Below are 20,454 nucleotides of genomic sequence, written 5' to 3'. Positions count from 1 at the left end.
TATCCCGCCTTCAGGTTGTATGAGGGCCCCCAAAGGCACAGGGGAAATAATGAAATCCCAATCCAGTTAAACGTACAAAAATATAACACCCATTGATGTATCAGATTTATATATTTTTCATGTTTGCATCTCACCCTTCTTCCACAAAACTCAGCACAGCTTAGGTAGTTAACCCATTTTATCTTTGCAACAACCCTGCCATGGTGACTTGCCCAAGGTCACTAAAAAGCATGAGGTATGGGTAGGGATCTAAACCTGGGTCTCCCCAATTCAAGCCCAACACTATCTGGTGCAGGAAAACCTCAGTATTCACGGGGGTTCTGTTCTCAGCTAGTGCCGCAGATACTGAAACTGCGAATACCGAGGCATTGGGGCAATGTAAATCTGGGAGTCAGTTCCTGGTGGAGAAATGGCCAAAAAGCATGGGGGGAAATGAGGTAAAGTGCCCTACCATGCTCGACGGGTCCCCAGCGGTCCAGCAGTGCCCCCCACCCAACTGAATTCTGCCCCTTTTTTGAGAGAGAGAGAAATCGGGGTTTAAAAAAATAATCTTTGAAAAGGAGCAACAAAATGGCTTCTGAGCACAAAATGATAGCTTGAAATGAGCTTGGAGGTCATTTCCAGCCACCCCCGAGGCAGATTTAGCCCGTTTAACCAATTTTTCTTCCACGTATACCAAAACTGAGTGCCAATTACCCAACCATGGATATGTGAAAACGCAGATGCCAGATTCATGAGTAACGAGGTTGTCCTATATATACCAAAATTGATTTAAAATAGCTCTATTATTAAAAGTAGGGATGTACAGAACGTTTTGCATTCAGAATGTTCCGCCTTGAAACAGGCCATTTCGAGAGTTTTGAGCTCGAAACAGAATGTCCTTCAAATAAAGGGACTGTTTCGAGCTCAGAACAGGGCAACCTTGTTTTGATCAGAACTTTTTGATGTTCTGAGCACTATTTTGGAGGACTGTTTTTCTGTTGCTGATTGATTTTCTGGCACTGGCTTCCAATTTGCTTGTGATCTCTTGGTTGGCTTGTTATCATACAAATCAAATGTTGTCATGGGCAACTGTGCCCCTTATTGGCTGGGGGGAGAGGGGGAGAACTTTGGAGAGAATTCCAAAATGTATTCTAAGGGACTGGGAGGTAGAGAGAGCCCTTATAGTCTCTTGAGGAGGATAGAGCAGGAGAGGCGGAAGGAATTAAGGAAGGTTTGTGGTTTTCTTTTCTCAGCACTAAGTATAATATGCTGTGCTGTTGATGCTATAACTGTCTGTTTTTGCTGGATCTCAGATTGACAAAGGCAGAACTAGGGCGCCTGCCTTCCTTGAGTTGTGGTTTGTTTTGTTTGTGAGACAGTGTCGTGGTGTGAAATGGACAGTGGCAGCTGTGTGTGTTTGAGAAATATTTCTTGGTGATTGCTGTGATGAGCTCCATGTCTGCCTTTGAGACTAACTTGTGTTTCACTCACTGCTCTGGTCTGCTCCTCAGTCTGCATTGCAAAGTGTACTCAGTCAAAATGTGGCTGAAGTTGCTCTAGTTGAGCTTATGGCTATGCTTGCTGATAAGGGTGCTATGGTGGCAGCTGTTGCAATGCTAGGAAGTAATGTATTAAGAGTCATCATTTTGTGAGAGAGAACAACTTGTGCCAATGATGTTACTGAAGTGCAGGCACTGTGGCTGGCAGTGGATTCTGGATCAGTGATTCTTTTTTGGGCATTTTTGGACTGTGTTTGAAATGTGTGTTCTCTGTTGGGAGGTACAGAACCTGGGTCTCCCCAATTCAAGCTCAACACTATCTGGTGCAGGAAAACCTCAGTATTCACGGGGGTTCTGTTCTCAGCTAGTGCCGCAGATACTGAAACTGCGAATACCGAGGCATTGGGACAATGTAAATCCGGGAGTCAGTTCCTGGTGGAGAAATGTCCAAAAAGCATGGGGGAAAGGGAGGTAAAGTGCCCTACCATGCTCCACGGGTTCCCAGAAGTCCAGCAATGCCCCCCACCCAACTGAATTCTGCCCCTTTTTTACTATGTGCTTCTGTAGTGTTTTTCAAGGCAGGGTTGCAAAATGCATTGCAAAGTGCAATGCAAAACTCTTCCGGTCATAAGGAACAAGGGGGAAACACGAAACACCCCATTATTCCCCATGGGTAGCTCCTGGGAGCGCCAAAGTGTGTTGTGTTAAACAAATTTTTAACCTTTCCCCCAAACACCCATACGATCCTATGGGGCAAAGGTTAAACATTTGTTTAAAATTGCCTGCTTGCCCAATTCGTTTGAGAGTTGGGTGGTAGGTAGCAATCATCATGCCCTACCACACAGCCCACTTTGGTGTCCCTAGGAGCTACCCATGGCGAACAAAGGGTTTCAAGTCCCCCATTGTTCCCTATGGCCAGAACACTGGAAACATTTCAAGTTTGTTTCGTCAAAGCCAGCTGTTTCGACCAAACAAACTCGAAACGTTTCAGCCATCTGCATTTCGTTTTGAGCTTGAAATGAAACATGAAATCCGTTTCATGCACATCCCTAATTAAAAGCCAGCCCAAAAGAGAAATTCCCACAGCATTTCTGGAAAATGCTCTCAAGGTATGGATTCTGGCAAGTCTCCAAAGGAAGGAAAGGAATCCCGCAGCTGCCAGATTCAGTCCCTCACATCCCCAGGACGCCTCCCTGATCCACCCTTCACTCTTACCTTTCTTTTCAGCTGCTGTATTTCAGCCTCGGTCACAGCATGCTTGATCTGGAGCTGCCAAGGAAAGAAACGGAGAGTTTATTAGACCTCTCCCCTTGTTCAGATGAGACGCTGGGGCTCAAATGGCTCTGATTGTGTTTACAGCAGAGGATGTGCAGATTGTCTTGGAAGATACTTAATTTCATGTGATCTTTCTTGACACTAGTCAAGATGGCAGCCACTATGTTGAAGTGAAACTGCCGTCCCCGCTGCACCCCGTGCTATCACCATCAGCAGCCAGCAACTGGATAGCATGGGAAGAAAGACAAAGGGAAGGGGGAAAGAAGGAACCCATTTCTCAAAAGCCACACATGCTTTGAGCTCAGCTTGGGCTGCCCCCACCCCACCTCACCCCAGCCCTCCACAGGGCAGATGGGGATAGCACCGCAGGAGCAATGTGAGTGAGGCCTGCTCTTCTGACACCCCTCTAAAGCAAAATTCAAGCAGGGCTCTCCTGTCCCATATCATGCCTTTCCCCCCAAGGTCTTCATCTCAAGGCTCCAGTTTAGTTCCTTTGGGATAGTCACGCAAAATCTCTCTCTCTCTCTCTCTCTCTCTCACACACACACACACACACACACACACACAGAGCTCTTTCTCAAAAATTTAGCCACCATGTTAGCAAACCAGCTGATTCTGGACATTTAAACAAAAGCCTGCTGACACACTTTCCAAGTTCAACTAAAGGCCACTTCACACATTATAGAAGAAGCAGTGACACATTAAAATTTAGCACTTTCCAGACTCTCTCTCTCTCTTTCCTCCCCCCCCCTTTATTGTCACTTATGCACTGCAGAAACACATGCCAGGGAACTGGGACCAGTGGCAGCTCCTCACAGCATATTTCTAGAGCAAATGCACAGTGAAGGGGGGAAAAGCCAACCTTGCCTCATGTGCTGCAGAACAGAAGCAGGTACAAAGTACATTTTTAGCATTTGCCAGTTTCAGCAGTAATGTGTGAAGCAGCCTCGAATCGGCTTCCCAGAAGGGAACCGTTATTTCTCCTGGCAGGGGTGCGGAGGCTGCAGCTTTAGAAAGCTTGAATCTCACAGCAACAACAGGCCAGGCACCACAATCTCTGCACAGCTGAGTTAAAAGAGGAGCAAACCAGCCCCCCCAAGCGTTATGTTTTATACTTAGATAAACTACCTGGAGGCAGAGGGCTATGTCTGTCACTAGAGGTCAGCAGAGGCACACAGCCTGAGCCGGAGTCCGCAGTGCACGGGCACCAATTTCTTGCAAGCATGCATGCACATGCGCACATACACATGGTGCCCCGTGGCAGCTGGGCCCTTACCACTTCCTACCAGAGCCTCCCTTTCCTGCTCACTGTTTCGACATTTGAAAGTGGCAAGGGCCCTTCCTGGCTCCTTTTCTTCTTCACATGTTTGCTTCTTTTATTTCCATATATTCTGTTTGTCCCACTTCCTCCCAGAAATCCAGTGTTGCAAGTCCTGGACCCAAGAAGCAGGGAACAGTTTCTTTCTCTGTACACTACTGCGACAGCCAAGTGATCACAAGAGGGAACTGTAGATGCTTCAGCTCAGCCAGGAGCTTCTTCTTGGAGAAAAAGCAAGTCTAGCATAAATGATTTGCACCACTGGGCAACTGCCTGGGCCACATAGCCCCAGCTGCCATTTGCCCCCACAATGCCCCACACAGCTTGTTTTGGATAACTGGGGAGGGGGGACCAAGCTCCCCACTGGCAGCCACCATATTCTCCCCCACAATGCCCCATAACAACACTTTGCCAGGGCATTGTTGGGGTGGAGGTGGGGAGAGCACAGCCGCCATCACTGCTGAGAGGAGCTGCACTGCTACCACCTGCAGCAAAAAGAAAAAAAGCAAAGCAAAGACCTACGCTATTGCTACTGTTCAGGAAAGCCCTGCCCCATTCCTTGGGAGGGCCCCAGAGGGCCCATCAAATCTGGCTCTAAGAGAAGACTCTGCCAAGTCAGGTGACCCACAGGCCCCAATGAAGGGACTCTCCTCCTTTATAGATTCTTCCTGGACCTTCTTGGTTCTCTAATCTGATCACGAAAGAGGCAGGTGGGGGAGCAGAGTGACCACCTGGTGGTGGCTGCTCCTCTTCCTCCTCCTCTCCTGTCATTGCCTTACTCAGCTGTTGTCAAGATCTCCACCTTTGTGAGTTTCCATCCCTCTTGCTTCTTGACAATTTTTATTTTTAAATGCAGTCTCAGTGTTAGAGCAGCCACAGGCAATGTTGAGTTTGCATAGATTTAAAATACATTAGCAGATGCAACTTTCAAGAGGCAAAGCACACATATGCACAATCCCAAGTGCTTCTGTTTGCATATCCACAAGTCACCAACTGCTTCTCTGTTTTCTTTTCTTTTCATTTAAAGAGAAAGATTTCAGTTTCCTTGGTTGTGAGCATTAAATATAAACAATTATGGACCCACAACAAAATGTTGCAGTATATCCCTGGTGTGTATATCCCTGTATATCCCAGGTGTGCATGTGTTACCGCAGCCTGTGCCTGAGCATTGTAAAAGTTGTAGGCACCTTTCCTCCTGAGAAGCAAAAGGGGTTGTGACTGTTTAGGGAGTATTTTTTCAAGCTGAAAAATTTCCTGCTCTTTTTGTTCAAGCCCTTCTTCCCCCTGAGTTCCATTTGCTCTGCCCACTTGGTTGTCTCTTGACTGTCCTTTAAGCCCACGAACATTCCGCTCCATTGAGTTACATGGGGCAGTTTGTGTGTGTGTGTGGTGGGGTGTTGCCTCCTTAGGTTTCTTAAGATTTTTGTGAAACCGACATATCTGTGGATTACCCTGAGTCTGCCAGTACCACCTTCTTGCCTGCAGGTGCTCCAGTTATGTGTTCATAGGATCATAACGTTTTCAGCTCTTTTGGAAATAGAAATAAGATGTATTGGCCATCTTATATCTTTTTCATTTACACGTTCAGAATGAAGAACGGGTGGTGCTTCCATCATCTAGGTAGCTCTGTATCTCCTTGTACCCTTTATTTACCTCCTTAAATTTATGCACCAGCTTTTCAGGGTCCATCTCAACTGGAGACAGCATGTCTTCATTTTCAGCCAGCTCAAAGACTTCAATGGCCATTTCGCTGCTGGGGAACATGGGACTCATTTCTTCATCTTCATCTGTAGCATATTCACCTGTCTGCAAGTTGCAAAAGTCATAGATTTGTGATCTGATATTTAATTTTAGTACCAATACTGTACTAGGTACTCTGTACCAGAGGTTCCCAACTGTTGGTCCCCAGACATTGTTGGACTACAGCTCCCATCATCCCTAGCCACAAAGGCCTCCAGTCAAGGTTGGGAACCCTTGCTCTACACAACTGGTAGCACAATCTTATGCATGTGTGCTCAGAAGTAGTCCCACTGTGTTCAACAGACCTTCCTCCCAGTGAAGAGTACATGGGATTACAGCCTGAGAGTGGTTCAGATTATACCTTGAGATATGTGGAGAGAGCAATGTAAGCATGTTTCACTTTCTGTTTTTTACATGACTGGAGTAATGTTGAAAAGGTACATGTGGGAAAGATAGGCAGGTTAATTTCACATACGGAGTTTCTGCATCTCCCCCAGACAAGGCCCTTTTTGAACCATTGGCACAGGCATGTGAAAGCAGGAAAGAAAGAAAGAGTGCTTGTGCTTCCACTTGAACACCTGAAGTGATTCACAAAAGCAATATGCTTAGGGTCATTCACAGAAACAGTGGCAGCCATCCAGACTAATGAAGTGCTGGTGCTATGGGAGCATTCTAACAACCTCTCCTTCCCCTGGAAGAGTTCTGCGCCATGTGAAAATATGTCCCTGAGGGCCATGCAGCCCTTTGGGATATATTTTCATGGGCACAGAGTGTTTCTGAGGGAAGAGAAGGTCATTGATTTCTATCTTGCCCCCTCCCCTCACCTGTGAAGCCTGCTGCAACATTAGTCTGGAACTCTTCAGAAGCGTCAGTGCTTCTCCCACAGCAATATGCTTCTTTCGTCTGGATGTCAGCCAGTATGTTTAAAGATTTGGGGGGAGCAGCCAGACAATCATGCCTTTGTGATCTCCAGCACCTCTGTGTTATACTTATTTATATGTTATTTAAATTTATTTATTTATTTATTTATTTTAAAATATTTATACCCCACCCCTCCAGTACACTACTGCTCGGGGCGGCTCACAACAATAAAATAGATACAAATAAAATAAAAGTAATACAATAAAATAAAAGTAATAAAATTAACAATATTAAGTAAACAAGTTAAAAGTCGGGTTAAAAACCACAATCAGTAATCATTTTCAAATTAAAAGTTATTTTAAAAGCTAAAAATTGAGAATTATAAAAACTAAAAACTAAAGAACCTACTAGATATAACCAAAGATGGAGCATGAAAACATAGGAAAGTAGGAAGCTGCCATATACTGAGTCAGACCATTGGTCCATCTAGCTCAGTATTGTCTACATAGACTGGCAGCGGCTTCTCCAAGTTGCAGGCAGGAATCTCTCTCAGCCCTATCTTGGAGATCCTAGGGAGGGAACTTGGAACCTTCTGCTCTTCCCAGAGCGGCTCCATCCCCTAAGGGGAATATCTTACCGTGCTCACACATGTAGTCTCCCATTCATATGCAACCAGGGTGGACCCTGCTTAGCTAAGGGGGAAAGTCATGCTTGCTACTACAAGACCAGCTCTCCTCCCTCTTTAAAAAGATGTGTTTTTAGTTGTTTTTTATAAACACTGAGGGAGGGAGCATGGCGAAGCTCTTCATGGAGGGTGTTCCAAAGCTGATGGGCCACAGCTGAAAAGGCCCTGTCTCTAGTTCCCGCCAACCGGATCTCTGCTAGTGGCGGGGCTATGAGCAGGGCCTGAGACGATGAGTGGAGGGCCCTGGCAGGTTCATATGGTTGAATATGGTCCGACAGGTACCCCGATGTGTAGTCAGACTTCAACATAGAGAGATCCGTCAATTAAAACGGCACTGAGGCCTCCTGGACTATCCATGGAGCACCACTGTCTACCATCGTCGACCCAAAGACCAACTCAAGCGTATGGCCGCCTGCCACATGTGTGGGACCAGAAATCAGTTGAGACAAGCCCATGGTCATCATGGAGGACATGAAGTCCCAAGCTGCACAAGACAAGGCGTCCTCAGCATGGACATTAGTCCCCTAAGACTAACAGTCATGGGGTCCTCAACGCCACGTCCGAGACCACCTCAAGCAGCTCAGGCAGGGAGACTGTTAGACAGCAGGATGGGTGGTATACCAACAGAGTTCCAACTTTGTCTTGCAATCCAGTCACTACATGTAGGCACTCGAACTGGTCAGAAAGGCGGATAGTGCATCTGGTGAGGGATATAAATAATAGCTTTGCACGGCTTTGGCTTGTGTTCCAGCTGCGTCCCTTTCTCGAAAAGGCAGATCTGACCAAAGTTACCCATGCCTTAGTCATGTCACGGCTGGATTACTGTAACGCGCTCTACGTGGGGCTGCCCTTGAAGAATATCCGGAAACTTCAGCTAGTGCAAAATGCAGCAGCTAGGGTTTTATCTGGAGCTGCCCGATGGGAGCACATCACACTCATTTTGAAAGAGCTGCACTAGCTACCAATTTGTCCCCGAGTCCAATTCAAGGTGCTGTTTTTGACCTTTAAAGCCCTTAACAGTTTGGGCCCGGGATATCTGAGGGACCGCCTGCTCTCAAGGGTTGCTGCCCGCTTGACGAGGTCATCTGAGGGGACTCTGCTCCGAGTGCTGACAATGAGGGAGGCTCGGCGGTCGTGCACATGGGACAGGGCCTTCTCTGTTGCTGCCCCCAGACTCTGGAATGCTCTCCTGGTGGCTATTCACTCCTCAGTCTCCATCACAGCTTTTAGAAAGCTTGTTAAATCCTGGCTTTTTACCCAGCTTTTACATGATTGTCTCTACTGCTGCTCTTTGTACTTTGTATTTTGTATTGTTTTTATAATTGTGTTTTACATTTTTAAAATCAGATTTGTTTTATATTTTCAGCTTAATATTTTAACTGTCATTTTTATAATCTTGTTTTTAAATTTTGCTGTAAACCGCCTTGGGATTGTTTCAATGAAAGGTGGTGTATAAATTGAACAATAAATAAAAATAAATAAAAATAGCGTATACATAATATAACATAAATATGGATATATAAATGTTATAATATGTTATGCATACGTTCACATTTTAAAATTTATATTGTTAGTCTCTTTGTTGTTTTTGCTACAACAGACTAACATTGCTACTCCTCTGGAAGTTTATTTATCTAGTGCTATTTATCTATTTATCTAGTGCTATTTATCTAGTGCTATTTATCTATTTATCTAGTGCTATTTATCTAGTGCTATTTATCTAGTGCTATTTATCTAGTGCTATCCTGGTATAAGAAACAACAGTTGCCATGCTAGGTCAGGACAATTATTAATCTATCTCTTACAGTGTCAACCAAATGGCTCCAGGAAGCTCACAAGGAGGACACAATGAACAAAAATCTAGCCCCCCCCCAGCAGGTTACGTGCTACTGAACATGGAGGTTCCATTCTCAACTCTTACAGCTAATAGCCAATGATAATCTATTTATTAACATGTTAATAGATGTAAAAGTGAGAAAATTCAGTTTATTTACCCTGAAACTACTAAGTCATACTCACAATGACCTCAGTTCTAGTGTTCTCTGAGGGCAAATAATCTCTATACTGTAATGTGCTAAGGAATTTTTTAATGGTTGCAGTGGTTGTTATGAAGCCTCTAACACATATTGGCTAAATTGATGGGGTGTCATGTAAAGTTCACAGACATTCTATCTGCCAAAAATAGTTATCAGTAATAGAATGTTCACAACAGTTCATTGCTAGGAGTTCAAGCGAAAGATCAGTTTGGCTAAGAACGTTCACATGAGCCCTGGGGAATGAAATTGTTCTGCCTAAACTCATTATAAAGATGTCCCCAGAGGTAGAGAAGTTTAGGGGCAAGATTCCAAGAGGAAGGTGACAGCACAGCAGGCAGTGCACTGGAAAACAAGAACCTGAAGGAAGGGTAGAAACAGAGACACGAGGGGCAAAAAGAGCAGAGGGGTCTGAAATCTGGAGAAAGAAAAGTCCAATGAGAAGAATGGCAGTTGTGCAAACTCCCTTAGGCCAGATATTCTCAAATATTTTTGATACTGTGACCCCCTATAATAATATATAAAGTTCCCCCCCATCCCCACTATGATTAAAGCTAGCATTCAAAAGCAAGGATTAGATTCTAATCTTAATTTTTGAACACGAGTCTTAATTGCTTGCTCTCTCTCTCTCTCAATACACACACACACACACACACACACACACACTCCTATTTTAAAGTTATTTTTCCAAATTTTAGAACTTCAGCTGAGTCAGAAATAGGAAAGCTTTTCAACAATATGTTCTATTTTTCTACCATTAAAATCTACACAAAGCTGAGAACAGCCACAGTAGCAGTGTTTTTTGGCCGATAGGCTGCAAGACAGTCCCCTCTTGGGAGATGAGCTTCTTATGAGAACTCATCTCCCCAAAGTGAACTCTCTTCAAGCTCATCAGCCAAGCAGCGCTGACATCTCTGAGGCGCAGGGACAGTCAGGGGTGACAGGAGGCAGACAGGAAAGCAGAAGCCAGCCACCACCCAACTTCTCCACTGTGTACAAAGCTGAGGACAGCTGATGGGCCCAGGTTTATCTGGGGAACTCTCTTCTGGCCTTTCAGTCAAAGAAACGTCACTGCTGTGCTTGTTCCCGGCTTTGTACATGGAGGAGGAACCAGCTGGTTGTTGGCTCCTGCCTCCCTGTCTGCCTCCTGTTGCCCCTGACTGTCCCCGCAGCTTGGAGCCATTGGGTAAGACCCCTGCGTCCTGACACCTCTCTCCTGACCCCCTTTTAAGTTGCTTGCAAACACACACACACACACAGCGGGGCGAGGGGGGGAGGGTGTCGAGACCCACACATTGGGAGCTTCTGCCTTAGGCCATATAAAGGATTTGGCAGAATCACAACCCTTCTCATTAGCTATTCTTTTTCCCAACTCCTGGTCCTCTTTGCCACTTTCCCCCTGCAGGCCTCTGTATCTGCATAGCAGCAGGAGAAGCAGTATATAAACTGAAACAGGGACCTTGATAGAAAGGCTGCTGCGGGCAACAGGGGAGGCAGAGAAGACAGGGTGTTGAGAAATGGCGCATCTAATGATAAAGGGAACCATGGGAAAACTACACAGGGCCTATGGGCAGGAGAAACTGTATGCTGTAGGAAGGAAGAGAGAGGATATACAGGTGAAACTCGAAAAATTAGAATATCGTGCAAAAGTTCATTAATTTCAGTAATGCAAATTAAAAGGTGAAACTGATATATGAGATAGACGCATTACATGCAAAGCAAGATAAGTCAAGCCTTAATTTGTTATAATTGTGATGATCATGGCGTACAGCTCATGAGAACCCCAAATCCACAATCCCAGAAAATTAGAATATTACATGAAACCAATAAAACAAGGATTGTAAATAGAACAATATCGGACCTCTGAAAAGTATAAGCATGCATATGTATTCAGTACTTGGTTTGGGCCCCTTTTGCAACAATTACTGCCTCAATGCGGCATGGCATGGATGCTATCAGCCTGTGGCACTGCTGAGGTGTTATGGAAGACCAGGATGCTTCAATAGCGGCCTTCAGCTCTTCTGCATTGTTTGGTCTCATGTCTCTCATCCTTCTCTTGGCAATGCCCCATAGATTCTCTATGGGGTTCAGGTCAGGCGAGTTTGCTGGCCAATCAAGCACAGTAATCCCATGGTCATTGAACCAGGTTTTGGTACTTTTGGCAGTGTGGGCAGGTGCCAAGTCCTGCTGGAAAATGAAGTCAGCATCCCCATACAACTCATCGGCGGAAGGAAGCATGAAGTGCTCCAAAATCTCCTGATAGACGGCTGCGTTGACCCTGGACTTAATGAAGCACAGTGGACCAACACCAGCAGATGACATGGCTCCCCAAATCAACACAGACTGTGGAAACTTCACACTGGACTTCAAGCATCTTGCATTGTGTGCCTCTTCATTCTTCCTCCAGACTCTGGGTCCTTGGTTTCCAAATGAGATGCAAAAGTTGCTCTCGTCAGAAAAGAGGACTTTGGACCACTGAGCAACAGACCAGTTCTTTTTTTCTTGAGCCCAGGTAAGACGCTTCTGACGTTGTTTGTTGTTCAGGAGCGGCTTGACAAGAGGAATACGACATTTGAAGCCCATGTCCAGGATCCGTCTGTGTGTGGTGGCTCTTGATGCACTAACTCCAGCCTCAGTCCACTCCTTGTGAAAGTCCCCAACACTTTTGAATGGCCTTTTCCTGACAATCCTCTCCAGGCTGCAGTCATCCCTGCTGCTTGTGCACCTTTTTCTTCCACACTTTTCCCTTCCACATAACTTTCTATTCATGTGCTTTGATACAGCACTTTGGGAACATCCAACTTCTTTTGCAATTACCTTTTGAGGCTTTCCCTCCTTATGGAGGGTGTCAATGATGGTTTTCTGCAAAACTGTCAAGTCAGCAGTCTTTCCCATGATTGTGATTCCTAATGAACCAGACTGAGAGACCATTTAAAGGCTCAGGAACCCTTTGCAGGTGTTATGGATTGATTAGCTGATTGGAGTGGGACACCTGGAGCCTAGACTGTTGAACCTTTCCACAATATTCTAATTTTCTGGGATTGTGGATTTGGGGTTCTCATGAGCTGTACGCCATGATCATCACAATTATAACAAATTAAAGGCTTGACTTATCTCGTTTTGCATGTAATGTGTCTATCTCATATATCAGTTTCACCTTTTAATTTGCATTACTGAAATTAATGAACTTTTGCACGATATTCTAATTTTCCGAGTTTCACCTGTATAAGGGAGGGAATAAGAGTGCTGTGTTGATAAGGGGGCTTGTTGGAGTCAGGGTGTCTAAAAGAGCCGGGATAGAGGAGGCAGTGGATGAAAAGCAAATGATGGGGGGTAGAGGCACAGGGTTGAAGAAAGGATGGTCCAAGAAGAAAGTTGGGCTGGAACAAAAAGACAAGAGGGACTGTGAGCATCTGGCAGAATAGACAAGCAAGATTCAGGAGCTTGTGAAAAGAAGGCCTGGACACTAAGGATCCTTGGCAGATTGCCCAATTTTAGCATGTCTGGACAGGAGAGCCTGGCTGATTCAATGGGGGTTATAAGGGCAATGCTTCCTTAAGTGGGCATTAGGGGATGGGGCTGTAGCTCAGTGGTAGAGCATCTGCTTTACATGCAGGAAGTTTCAGGTTCAATCCCTGACATCTCCAGGTAGTGCTGGGAAAGACTCCTGTCTGAAACCATGGAGAGCCGCTGCCAGTCACTGTAGACAATACTGAGCTAGAAGGACCAATGGTCTGACTCAGTACATCAGAAGGCAGCTTCCAATATTACTATGTCCTGGGTTCCTAAGTGTGGGGTGGGTCTTGGGGATCCTTTAAGAAGGTTGTGGTTAGACTGATTCTCAGATGGCACCATCTGAGAAAGGCTTGGATAGGGAGCGAGAAAACTTGCAAGAGGAGATGAAGGGAGGAAGGACAGCCAGAGTACAGAACAGTGGGCAGCTTTAAAAAGGGATTCGGAACTGAAGTGAGAGCTGATGTTCAAATTCTGAGGGGAAAGGGGAAAATATATGGGGCAACACACAAACACACACACACTTACTAACTTTCAGGCAAATCATGGCATGTCCCTCCCTGCTCCCCACAGCCTTCTAAAAAAAAAAAAACAGTAGCTAAGGAGTCACAAAATGTAAGAATCCTCCCCCACCACACCAGTAATTCGAGCACTGAGTGGCAGGGAAAGGTATTTAGGTGTCCTCCCCTCCTCTTCCTAGAGGCAACAAGAAATCCACCCCACTTACTTCTTCATCCTCCTCTGTGTACTGGGTATACCTCTGCTCCATCATCTCCCGCTGCCATCGCTCCTGTTCCAGTGTCTGCTGGATGAGCTGTGCTACTTCACTCTGCTCTCCTGGCTTCTCCCTGCCAATCAGGAATCTAAGGGAAAGAAAACGGATGGAATTAGGGTAAGAGCTGGAATCCCAAAGAAGCGAATTTACATGCTAGGAACTGTATAGCCAGGCCATACTATTCCCAGATCTGTACCTAGTTAAGCCAGATTCTAAGCCCTGCATACATTGGCAAAGCATTGCTTATTTTGCACAATTCATTCTTCAGTTAAATTGGCAGAAGGTCAAGGAACTATGCTGAGAACTCAAGCCTCTTTATCAAATCTTTTTCTGCTAAGTGGAATCTCTGCTTAGTCCTTCTTGTCTTTCTGAAGGCCAGAACAGATGTGGCACAGGAGATCCCTGCCTGCATCTCCCAATGTATTAATTTTAATTTAAAAGCAGGTGCCGGGGCCCCTGACTTGTATCAGAGCAGTGATATTGAGGGAGCAGGGGGGTTAATATTTCTCCCCTCACAGTTTTCCAGTCTAAATCCTCTCTGAAGCTGCTGTTAGTCCCACTGAGGGAACACACAGGTACCTGTATCATGCCTGCCTCTTTCCTCCCAGCAAGGCTAAGTGTTTTGGAGGAGATGGACTTTGATCAGGAAAGCAGTATGGGAGAAGGGTTAAGCTCCCCTCACCCAGAGTTGAAGGGCTCCCCACCACCACCACCACCTGCGACTGCTTAGATCTGATTACAGATCTCCCATGGCATATCTATTCTGGCCCAGGGATTTTACCACGAGTTGTCCATGTTTTCAGGCTGAAAAAAGTTATTAAAATAAACTGAACTAATTCAAGGAGGCATTGTGTGTATATCCCAAGAACGGAAAAGCAGAAAGCAGCACAAAGTTTATGAACCTGGTCTTAATCTGAACCTAGGATTCGCACAGCCCATCACTGGAAATGATTTTCAATTAGAAGGCTCAGGAACACATGTAGCAGTAGCAACAGCAGCAGTAGTAGTAAAGGTAGCCTCTGAGTACATGCAGAGCGCATTTCTTTCACCAAAAGGGTACCATACTCAGCTGCTCATACATTTGGGATCAGAGAGAGTGACTTCCAGACATGCTTGGGCTCCATTTTCTCATTTTCCAAAATTAACTACTAGGCAGGGGTCTGTGGTATATACCCCTTGTGTTTGTGTGTCCTGAGTTCTTGTAGTAATGGGTTGTTTTGTAGCAGATAGTGATTAAAATGGGACAAAGCACCAGTTATATTGATTTTGAAAACCTTTAATTGGTTAATGGGGCCCTTCAATGAAAGCAGGGTGGTTGCTGTAGAGCAAGGAGGAAACTAGTTGCCTAGCAACCCATTCTCATAGTTGAGGCTTCTGTCGCTTGGGAACAGAACAGCACTCAAGCCACAGTGGAATGGGTTAGGTTCTAGGTCTGACCTTGGATATTCTGTGGGCCTTCTAGTTGAAGAAACCAGGGTGTGCGTGTATGTTAGATTTTCTTGGTTCCAAACCATTCTCAAACAGTCCATTATTTTAAAATAACCACTGCAAAGATCCTGGGATGGTGCCAAGCCTCTCATTCCTAATGCTGCCAGGAAAAGGCGGCCCAAATGCCTCTGGTAAGATTGAAAAAAGGCCACAGAGGAAGCTGTACAGATAAAGAACAAAACAGAACTGCAGCTGACAGGAAAATTCAGCCAGTCCAGAACCCCGCCACCCCCCTGCCCCATTCCAAAAGTCCTTGATGCTTTTCTTAGGAAATAAAATGGCCACTGCAGAGAGCATTTTCCCACGATGCAATGGGGCAACATTATGAGGTAATGGCATTGCTCCTTTATTTCTAAAAAATGGAGCCAAAGTTGATTGAGAAGATACTTCCTGCATAGAGCTCCATTTCACAGGAAACAAAACCCCTCACTTCTGGTTCCAATTAGGATTCTCTATGCACAGAGCACAAGAGTGAACATATACAGGAATAATGGCATAAATCAAATAAAAGCTTCAAGCAGGATTAGAGGGTCCTTTTAGGTGCTGTACTGTGAAATCCAGCTAGTGAGCTTTCTGTTCATCCTCTTTCTCTCCTCCCATATTTCTCACTAAGTGGTTGGCATAGAATTCAGGGGATTTTAAGATGAAAATGGTGGTTGGGCAGGTGGTAAGTGTAGGAAGGAAGAAGACAAAAGAAAGGTCACGAGCTGGCATTTAGTGTATGAGTTTAATTTGTTCTCTTAATAAATAGGAGTTTATTAACTATTTTATTAATTTTTAAAATAAAATAAAAGTTGAAAAGAATAAGTGTTTTAGAATCTCAGTGTTCCTGTCTCTTCTCAGTCCTAGTACTGTTGTCTGACTGGCAGAATTTAATGCAGCATTTCACTCCCTGTTGATTTGCCAGAGAAATGCGGGGCGGGGGGGGGGGATTGAATTTTTCAGTTAGAACTAGAAGAAGCAGCAAAAATAGAGGGATGTACTTGGCCAGAAAATGAAAAGAGAAGCACTGAATAGTTCTTTAAGAGACTAAGGTGCATGTCTGATACTTTCACTTGTCAGAAGAAGAGGTTTTTATAGGCAGGTACAAGTATCTTTCAAGAGTTTATTAGCATGTGCTTCAACATTATAGTTACAGTGTTGGACTTCAACTGGGGAAATCTCCCATACTTTAGAAAGATACTACAACAGCCAGAAATTTAACAGGTATAGCCTCTTCCACACTAATTTTTCATGAAAGGGAAAGGTTGCACCTATTGCATTTCTGCTTGTCACGCTATTTTTAAAGGCACGTGAATCCCCGCCCCCGCACCACAAATATTCATAATTCTGTGTGGTTTTATATATATTTGGAGGTAGAAATCAAAGCACTGCAACAAGAAGGACTTCTAGAATCTGGATGCCAGGAAGACATTCAGCAAAGCCATCTCATCATTGAACAGTCGTCTGTTGAATTTCTGCCTTCATTAATGATTTAAAAGCACAAAAAACCTAGTAGGGGAAAAAATCATCATCATCTAGCTTCTCTTTTACTTTTACTTTTATGGCATAGCTATTTGAAAGCACTGCAATGAAAGGTAGTCTCTAAGCCAGTCTGCCTTATTTATTTTTTTACATTCCTATGTATTTCTACTGCTCTTGCCCCGGCCATGAGGGATTCTATCAACTGCAATTGAGAGGCATAAGTTCTGCCAAAAAACCATTAAAACTTTAGTCCCTTGGCTCTACTGTGATATAATGAACTCACCAAGGCAATACATTCCTGTATCTGCTCATCTGTAGACAGACAGAAGAAGCAAACTATGGCTGATAGGAAAACCTATCAGCAGCTATCTTCATCCCATGGTGCGATCATCGTCCCATATAGTTACTTCACAGGAAAGAGGACGACTCAGAACATTTTCCCATAATGCAGTGGGGCTCTCCATAAGATTACATTTATGCTCCCCTATATTTGTTTTTCAGACAAACAAACAAACAAACAAACATATTCTGGTCCCATAACAAAGCTGGGTCCCATTGCAAAGAGCATTGTTCCCCTACCGGACTCTACCCTTGGTGTTCCTCAGCACGGAGGCTGCAAAGCTCTGGGTCACGCCTACCAAACTGGTGCCATCCACCTCGACAATAAGGTCGTTCACCTGGATTCTGAGGAAGGAAAGAGTGAAAAAAGTTAGGGTTGGATTGACTGATTACATATGTTATAAAGTTGTTCTTGTAGCCAAAGTGGGAAATGTTCTGTGTCCTGTAGTTATCAAAAAGCACTTCTGTGGTTTGAATATATATATACTAGCTGACCTGGCGCAGAGCATCTGCGCCTCTAGTTCTCCCTGTCCCCCCCACATACATTCAGCCGTTCTCCCCTCTCCCTTCAACCCAAGTTCATTCTCCCCCACTTCAGCCCCAGTTTGTCCTCCCCCCTCCCCCCTTCAGCCCCAGTTCGTCCTCTTCTGACAGCTGGCCTGGCCACCGCCGCCTCTGTCCTCCTGGTGGCTGGCTGGCCTAACCGCCGCTTCCTTTCCCTGCCCAGCAGCCAGCCAGCCTGGCCACCGCTTGCTCTCGCCACCCGGTAGCCGGCCTGGCCACCACTTCCTCTTGCTGGCCGCTCACCTTCCTCTCCCCCAGTCCTCGCTCGCGTAATCTCGCAAGAGCTGCCACGCATGGGATTAGCGACGAGTACACCATACACACACACACACACACACACACACACACGCATATACATAAATACACACACTTTTTTCTTTCAAAAGCCTAGCTTCCAATATGGAAAGGGGTGGCTGCATTTTCATTTGTTAGGATGTTCGGAGTCTTCTGCAGTTATGTTCATCAGTCATTTCTATAGCACTTTTCCATATAAAGAGTGTTTAATTAGTATTTTCTTATTTTGTTGCAGGTAGGTTAGATAGAAAGAAGTGATTTTATTTGCCCAAAGCCACACAGTGACCTCCATAGTTAAGTGGAGATCTGAAGCTTCTCCTGCATCCAAACCAAACATTTTATCCTCTGCATAACACACTGGTTCCTGATGTAAGGTGGAGATACTGGAAGGGCACATTTCTGTGTTTGTATGCATGACACTGCAGACAGTGCAAAAGCTGAAATGCCACTGGGGCACCCTTTGATGGATTATAAGGGGGGAAATCCTTAAGTTAAAACTGTATGGTGTGCATGAGCCTGTAGACCTCAATGATAGTTTGCTCTCTAAACCAGAAATAAAATGTTTTTCAAGATAAAAGAACAAGCAGTTTTGTGGTTGGAAAAGAAAACCCAGGCAGGCCAATCTTAGGAGAGGGCAGGTGGCTTCTCTCTGATGTGCGACCAAAATAAAAGACATCTGAGAAGGTAAAAGACATTTCCCGGATGCAACGATGAGTGATTTTTGTGATCTTACAGAGCTTTCTTCCATGAAGGCCCCTGTTTATATTTTGCTGGTGCCCCTGGTACTGGGCAGGGAGCCATGTTGGTTGCCATGACAGCAAGCAGCAGCCCTGCTGGCATTTAGTACTAAGGTTGCTCCCCCCACCCGCTTCTTTTTAGAAATTTCAATTGTGAGAAAATACACAGACCACATTAAAGTACTTTATTCCAGCATTTTAACCAAGAGATGGTAATTGCTTATTAATTGACATGTATGGCTTGCCCTATCTTGGAAGTTTGGGGGGGGGGGGGTAACACTAGGTTAAGAAATTAGCATGACATTTTATGTATAATATAGTTATTCCAACTTTTACTATACCACTTCACAAAGCCTCATGCTAAGTAATAGTACATTAAACATCAGGATAACATAAGAGAGATCGAACAGTGAAAAAGAGTCTTTAAAGTTCAGTCCTCAGGATCTTAACCCTATTTCCCAATGAAGATCTTTTAACAACAATTTAAATTACAGCACACAACAGAGGGAGAGCTTCATTACTGATTTATCAGTGAACATGTGGGATGATGCATAAATGACCAACTTGACTTTACTTTATAAGACTGTAGGAGAGTAGACAGTTAATACTTTTTTTAATAGAGAGGAAATCATTCATTGCTCTCTGGAACTCCAAAGAAGGTGCCAACATGGCAATCTCCTTTTTAAAGATACTGGAATCTTATAGGGCACTGAACTATGATTTGCTTGGTTTTAAATTCTGCTTTATCCTGAGATACGGCTATAGGTTCTGTGAAAGTATGTGGCTCCTGGATCCTGGAATTATTATTTTTATATTCCCTTGTTTCTATGGTAGCCTCAAGCATGGTGATATTAGACAACACATTTCAATGTGTTCATTTAGAATATTTAGAACAGAATGCTCATAATATAATTTAGAATATTCATAATATTTTAAATATTTCATAATATTTAGGACATTCAGTTACTTATTTTGATTTTGTTGTATTTAAAAAGGGGGACGGTTTTAATGGTGTTTTTCAAAAAGATTCAAGCCTGGGCTTTGGTAAGTTTTCAAAAAGAGGTTGTTCAATAGTTGTATTGCAGCTCTCTCTAGTTAAAAGAACTACACTAGCTACTGATATATTTCCAGGCAAACTACAAGGAACTGGTTATAACCTATAAAGCCCTAAACAGCTTAGGTCCAGGGTATTTAAGATAATGTCTTCTTCACATTGAGGTCATCTGGAGAAGTTTGTCTGCAGTTCCCACCAGTTCACCTGGTGGCTACAAGGGGACAGGCCTTCTCTGCCCTGGACTTTCAATGAGCTCCTTGCTGAAATAAGAGCCTCCCCATCATTGACAGTTTTAAAAAAAATTCTAAAGATGCATTTATTCACCCAAGCTTTTAAACTAGAATCTTGGTTTTAAATTGTTTTAATGTTTTAATTTAATTTAATTTTTGTTGTTGTGGTAAACTACCCAGAGACATAGGTTTGGGGTGGTAAACAAATATAATAAACAAACAAACAAACAAACAAAAATAGCTTTAGATGATACAGCAGATGAAGCTTTTCTCATCATTGCATCCCCACACCAGGAAAAGTAGCACCTGTGAAATTTCCTCTTAAACAAAGAGGAGCCATGTTATTTAAAAAAATGCCAACTTTGCTCATCGTTGCTCTTCCCCACCTCTGATTGTCCCTTTTCCTCACATACTAATGACCCCACTGCATTTTTAGATTGAAAACTAAAGTGACATGACTATGAACAGGCATGATCAAGGTTTATTACTGAAATGAAGAGAGAGTTCTCTCTCTCTGGGGTCATTCACATGACCACACGGGTGGGGGGTGGGGGTCAGGCTGCACAAATCCTACCTTCCCCTCAGACAAGCCATGGAATGTTG

The 20,454-nt window shown here is 44.3% G+C and overlaps 1 protein-coding gene and 1 non-coding gene across 2 annotated transcripts in view; one reads left to right on the top strand and one right to left on the bottom strand.

The window, feature by feature from the left end:
- The window catches only part of PPP1R9B (protein phosphatase 1 regulatory subunit 9B), a 90,458-nt gene that overhangs the window by 13,593 nt on the left and 56,411 nt on the right, over positions 1–20,454 (bottom strand). The window contains exons 4-7 of the mRNA XM_053264861.1: positions 17,213–17,317; positions 13,634–13,769; positions 5,728–5,880; positions 2,697–2,750 (exon numbers count right to left, since the gene is read on the bottom strand). Coding sequence (XP_053120836.1) covers positions 2,697–2,750; positions 5,728–5,880; positions 13,634–13,769; positions 17,213–17,317 — 448 coding nt within the window. The remainder of the gene's footprint in view (positions 1–2,696; positions 2,751–5,727; positions 5,881–13,633; positions 13,770–17,212; positions 17,318–20,454) is intronic.
- Positions 12,969–13,040, top strand: TRNAV-UAC (transfer RNA valine (anticodon UAC)). Its single transcript has one exon. It is a non-coding gene; the product is annotated as a tRNA-Val (tRNA).

This window comes from Hemicordylus capensis, chromosome 6 (assembly GCF_027244095.1).
Source record: "Hemicordylus capensis ecotype Gifberg chromosome 6, rHemCap1.1.pri, whole genome shotgun sequence".
Lineage (NCBI taxonomy): Eukaryota > Metazoa > Chordata > Lepidosauria > Squamata > Cordylidae > Hemicordylus > Hemicordylus capensis.
The sequence above is the reverse complement of the archived record's forward strand: the minus strand, read 5'-3'. Positions and strand labels throughout refer to the sequence as shown.